The sequence below is a fragment of the Sinocyclocheilus rhinocerous genome, unplaced genomic scaffold (genome assembly GCF_001515625.1).
Source record: "Sinocyclocheilus rhinocerous isolate Xijiao unplaced genomic scaffold, SAMN03320098_v1.1 scaffold3186, whole genome shotgun sequence".
Taxonomy (NCBI): Eukaryota; Metazoa; Chordata; class Actinopteri; order Cypriniformes; family Cyprinidae; genus Sinocyclocheilus; species Sinocyclocheilus rhinocerous.
Genome location: NW_015642065.1, coordinates 19,082 through 24,694, shown reverse-complemented (window position 1 = coordinate 24,694; position 5,613 = coordinate 19,082). Strand labels below are relative to the sequence as shown.

Below are 5,613 nucleotides of genomic sequence, written 5' to 3'. Positions count from 1 at the left end.
CTGCCTGCCTGCCTATATACTACACTTGACTGAATTTGTTTCTAATGAAAAAAAAAAGAAAAGTTTTTTATTATTTTATTTTATTTTTTTTTATGCAATGCAATGCAATGTAATGCAATGCAATGCACCTAACTGGTGCATTAGCAGACCTGGAACCTAGACAGACATTTTCTTATTTGATTAATATTGATAGAATCACTACATTATTATTTATTTTATTTTATATTTAATTTGATCATTTAATTTAATTTAATTTTTTTTATATAATTGCACCTAATTGGTTCATAAAATGCCCGCAGTGAGCAGAGCTGGAATCTATGAAGACATATTTTATTATTATTATTATTAAACTAATATTTTTAGAATTACTACATAATTCTCATACTTTTATTTTATTTTATTTCATTTATAAATGCACCTAGTTGGTTGAGAAAATGTCCACAGTGTGCAGAGCTGGAATCTATCTAGACAGATTTGATTAACATTTGTAGAATCGCTACAGAATTCTCATACTTCCATTAGTGTTATTATTTCTCAGTCTTTTTTCACAGGTGCAATACCGCCTCCAGCCTGAGTGGCGCTGTTTGTCATCAGACTCCCACTTCAGCTGCGAGCTATGTCTGAGGAAGCCGCAGAAGAAACTTTGACCACTTCAGTTGTTAGCCTAGCAGCGGAGACACACATCTCCTTTATTGTTTACCAGTCCCGTATTTATTCGACTAGCCCGTTTAAAAAGATGTGGTTTATTTATTTACTCAGCTGGTTGTCGCTGGTGGTGCAGATATGTTTCGTTACTCTCGCTATCGGTGAGTTTTATGTCGCTGCTGTTAGCCGCTAACTCCCTTTTGCTGACGCGACCAAAGAAATCCCACAGCTCCTGTGCCTTATTATCTGTAAAATATCTGTTTATTATTAATTAATAGTAGCCTATGGTAAAAAAATAACGTTGTAGAACAGATTAACAGTGGACTGAGCTAAAACAAAGCACAGGTCACATCTCTTTGCCTAAAATCATCATAATAATTAAGCTAATTGTGTTTCAGGCTTGCATTTGTTTTTCTGTTTCATATTGTAGTGTTGCAGAATACAGGACTGTATCGATTACTAATCGCTCCACTCATTTATATGACATCCATTAGGGAAAAGTCACATCTCTGAGTTTATCTATGTGTTAACTCGATTGTCTATTGCAAATGAATGATGGATATTTTTCCTCTTTTTTTACTGGCTAATTTTCAACTAAGTTAGTGTGGTTGGCACGTGCTGATTGTGGACATTGTCGTAAAAACCGTACAAATGTCTCTGTCCTCGTATGCAGATGTAATAAAAATGATGACTGAGAATTTGGCAGCCTTACAAACCAGCAGTTATATATGTACCTGTATTTATACACCTATGCTTACTCTATGGATGGGTGGATAAACAGACAGACAGAATCAGATAGATAGATATAATGCATTACAAAAGTATTTTAAATTTATTAATTATGCCTTGTAATGCACTCTAGGATCCCATGAATAATTGTAACCACAGTTACAACACATTATAATACTTGTCTATTCATTGATTCACTTTTAGAAGGTATAATGCAAATAGACAACCAATTTCAGATGTAACAAGGAATCTGCAAATATTATAATGCATTTTAATTTCAGTTACAGTTATTTATGAAAAGATATAATGTTTATTATTAATGCATTATGCATAAAGGCTTTAAGTAAAGTGTTGTCTTATCCAGTCTGTTTGTATAAGGTTGTAGTTTTTCTCCGTTTGCTATTTGTCTTCACAGCTGCAGGCCTGTATTACCTGGCAGAGTTAATAGAGGAGTACACAGTCGCCACCAGTCGCATTATAAAATATATTATTATGGTGAGTATTACCTTTGTAGTAACGTTTATTTTGACGTGTGTGTCATTGCATTGGTGATGCTTGCATAGACTAATATTGGTGGAACTCCAGCCATATCTGGTGACCAGAGTATCATGCTGGACACAAATCCTTTTGAATCAAATTCAGACTGTCTCCAGTGTAATTTGCCAGTGAGAATTGCATGCATTTGTCAATATCCATCGGTTACTTTAGTAAGCATCAGCACAATGTTTTCTCCAACAGTTCTTCAGACAGTATCGCATGCTTTTTGTGATGTTTGGTTACATATGCTTCACGTTAGGGCTGTGCGATATGGACAAAAAAAACCTATCGCGATTTCTTTGATCAATTTTGCGATTCCGATTTTAATCACGATTTTGACACACACAGACATGCTTTACAGTCATAAATGCATTCAGTGTGAATTTGAAACATATTTCCAAAAGAAAACCAATTAGAGCTTTATCAAGAAGCTGTAACATGTCTCTAGAACAGCAATCGCGTGCAGTGTGAACGCTCTGATCCGTTAACATGGGCGTGGACAAAATACGCACCACAGACGGAGTATGTGAACCTGGCGTTACGTTTGTATGCCCGCCCGGTCTGTTCTGTTCTCTTGCTCCATTTAGGCGCACTGCATTCTGATTGGTTCGGAGAGCATACTGCGGGAGATCGGGGGCGCGGAAAATCGTGCTATAAAGCGATTTAGAAATCACGCATGCTCAAATCACGATTTTATGACGATTTCAATTAATCGCACAGTCCTACTTCACGTCTCATCTAACTTGTACTCTCATCTCTCAGTTCTCCACAGCAGTGCTGGTGGGACTCTATCTGTTTGAGGGCTTCCCCACGCTCATGATCGGAGTGGGTCTCTTCACCAACCTTGTTTACTTCGGTCTGCTTCAGACGTTTCCATATATCATGCTGACCTCGCCAAACTTCATCCTGTCATGTGGTGCGTGATGAAGAGCATCTTAGGAGACATATTTTACTATGATCTCTGTGCTTGTGTTCTCCTCTCATCTGTGTCTTTGCTCTCTTTTGCAGCACTGGTTGTGTTCAACCACTATATGGCCTTCCAGTATTTTGCGGAGGAGTACTATCCTTTCTCTGAGGTTGGCTCTTTTTCATTTTAAAGACTTAAACCACAAAAATGCTGCTTAAAGGATGTTAGAGTTTACTGTGGGATGGAGTTCAGACTAATGTGTGTGTGTTTTCAGGTTCTAGCGTACTTCACTGTATGTCTGTGGGTGATTCCATTCTCCTTTTTCGTTTCTCTCTCTGCTGGGGAAAATGTTCTTCCATCCACTATGCAGCAGGGAGGTGAGTGACAATCTGACAATCAAAGCAAATTGTGTTTTCATACAGTCTATATGACCACACGGGTGTGTTAAACTATAACTTAAACTATATCCTTATCCTTAAACTGTCCTTATATACTGTACTTTCAGGGGTGATTGAAATACTGGTGTATAAATTACATTTGTAGAAGTCTGTGTAAAAAGTAATGGGATTGAGTGAATTATCTCTGGATATGTTCAAAATGTTAAAAAGTGGGCAAAGTTCGCTTCAGAATCGATGCAAAATCTTTCAGTTAAAATTTTGTTTGGTTTTAAAAAGCGTAGATAACATAGTTTAATACATAGTGCATAATGTATAAAATAACTTATTTAATGGCATTATTTAATGCCATTTAGTATAATTGTAAGAAGTACATTTTAAATAAAAAATCAATTTTAAAAATTTGCATTTTAACACTGAAAAATTTTCCAAAAATGTGCATTTTTATTGCACATTGTTTTTTTCAGTCTAATTCAATAATGATAAATAAAATAATAAAAATATAGATTTTATTAAAAATATATATATTTTTTTTTTGTAATTCTTACCTTCAGAAAATATTCAGATGTGCATTTTACTTGGAACACTTTAGATATGCATTTTACTTGGAATTAATACTTACTTAATACTAATTATTAATTAATTAATTAAGTCTAATTACATAAAACTAATAAATAAATATAATAAAAATAATTTATTTAAAATATTTTTTTGTAATAAATGTGCCTTCAAAAATAATCAAATATTAATTTAACTTTGAGCATTGTTTCACAGCCTAATAAAAATAAATAAATAAATAAATAATCCAAAATAAAAATAATAATTTTATTAAAAATAAATTAGCTTTAAAAAAAAAAAAATTTGATATACCTTTATTCAATATGCATTTTACTTTGAACATTGTCTGATTAAATAAAAATAATAAATAAAATAATAAAAATAGATTTTATTAAAATAAGTTTTTAAATAAAGCTTTTTTGGAAATTCACATACCTTCAAAAAATATTAAAATATGCATTTTTCAGTCTAATAAAAAAATTGTAATAATAATATTAAAAATAAATGTTCTGTTGTAATTTACATGCCATCAAAAATATATGGGGTTCCATTTTAATGTGCATATTGTGATATTATCATCAGAATGTTACAAAATAATGTCATATAAATTTTTACTGATCACCCACTTCCATCCAGACATTTATAACAGTGAAGTCTAAGTCCTATTGAACTCCTGTTCATTATTCCCTGTTCCTGTGTTTTTCTCAGACGATGTGGTGTCAAATTATTTCACTAAAGGCAAGCGGGGCAAGCGCTCGGGCATCCTGCTCATCTTCTCTTTCCTGAAGGAGGCCGTTTTGCCAAGCCGACAGAAGATGTACTGATGAAGCGGTTCATATGAGCATCGGACGGAGGGGTTTGGGAGGGTTTGTTCAGGCCACCGGCCCCTTTCAGTGGACAGCTTGTTTTTGTGGGAGAATCGATGATCATGAGATTGAATCTGTAGCCGAGGGAGAGGACCAGATCAGAACAAACGCACATAAACCCTCGAATGAACTTACCTGTCTGTTGTTTCATGTCCAGAGTTGCCAGCTAATTTCTTCTTAGGCGTCTAAAGACATGAAAGGACACGAGAAGTCTTTCATTCGTAAAGGCTTGATCTTCTGTCTATACGTGGATGATTGTGGAAGGGGCTTCGGCTTCTCTAGAGGCTCCTGCTGATTTTCTTCTAATCGCATCACTTCGAAAGCCAATTCGCTCATGAATGAATTAATGTGTCTGGATTTTTTGTTCACATTTCAAAGAAATGTTTTACCCTGAATCCAGTGTTTGTTTCGCTCACTCTTCGTCACGTCTTACACTACAACGTATTTGTTTAAGGTTAGACTTTAAGCAAGCCATTTTTTAATAACCTGATGTTGAGTCAGTTTCAGTAAGGATTTGTTTGTGTTGATTTATAAATCCATTTTATATCAGCTGGTGGTGTGACAAGCAAAGAAAAGCTCTTTTTAGGGTAAAATGTTGCTTTAAATACTGCAGTCATGAGAGCCATAGTGTTGGCCATGCTTAATTTGTGTGCTGTACAGGAGTATAATAAAATTCAGTTGTATGAGTTTTTGAAAGGTAAACGTTGTCATGTACAAATGAGGATCTGATGCATCGTGGGTGAATCTCAGAATCAGAAACAGATCGACAGAAGAAAATGAAGGCTTTTTTAGCATTATTAAGATAAAGCGATTTGAACGTTGTTTTTTCCAGTCTAATAAATTAAACGTTTTAAATAAATGTGCTTTTGTAATTAAAAATTTGCCTTCAAAAAAATTTTCATTTAAAAAAAACTGTCAGTCAGGATGACATTTAAATTTTTCTAAGGTCTAAAAATGTGTATATTAGGGGTGTGCG

The 5,613-nt window shown here is 34.3% G+C and overlaps 1 protein-coding gene across 2 annotated transcripts in view; it reads left to right on the top strand.

The window, feature by feature from the left end:
* tex261 (testis expressed 261) overlaps positions 1 to 5,411 on the top strand; it is an 18,647-nt gene extending 13,236 nt beyond the window's left edge. Inside the window, exons 2-7 of one of the 2 annotated variants that reach the window (XM_016572531.1) lie at positions 639 to 806; positions 1,790 to 1,869; positions 2,674 to 2,827; positions 2,920 to 2,987; positions 3,093 to 3,195; positions 4,480 to 5,410. In XM_016572531.1, coding sequence (XP_016428017.1) covers positions 737 to 806; positions 1,790 to 1,869; positions 2,674 to 2,827; positions 2,920 to 2,987; positions 3,093 to 3,195; positions 4,480 to 4,595 — 591 coding nt within the window. In that variant the 5' untranslated portion in view covers positions 639 to 736 and the 3' untranslated portion in view covers positions 4,596 to 5,410. Of the gene's footprint in view, positions 1 to 594; positions 807 to 1,789; positions 1,870 to 2,673; positions 2,828 to 2,919; positions 2,988 to 3,092; positions 3,196 to 4,479 lie in introns of those variants that run through there. The other variant, XM_016572530.1, reaches the window with a different exon arrangement.
* The last annotated feature ends 202 nt before the right edge of the window (positions 5,412 to 5,613 follow it).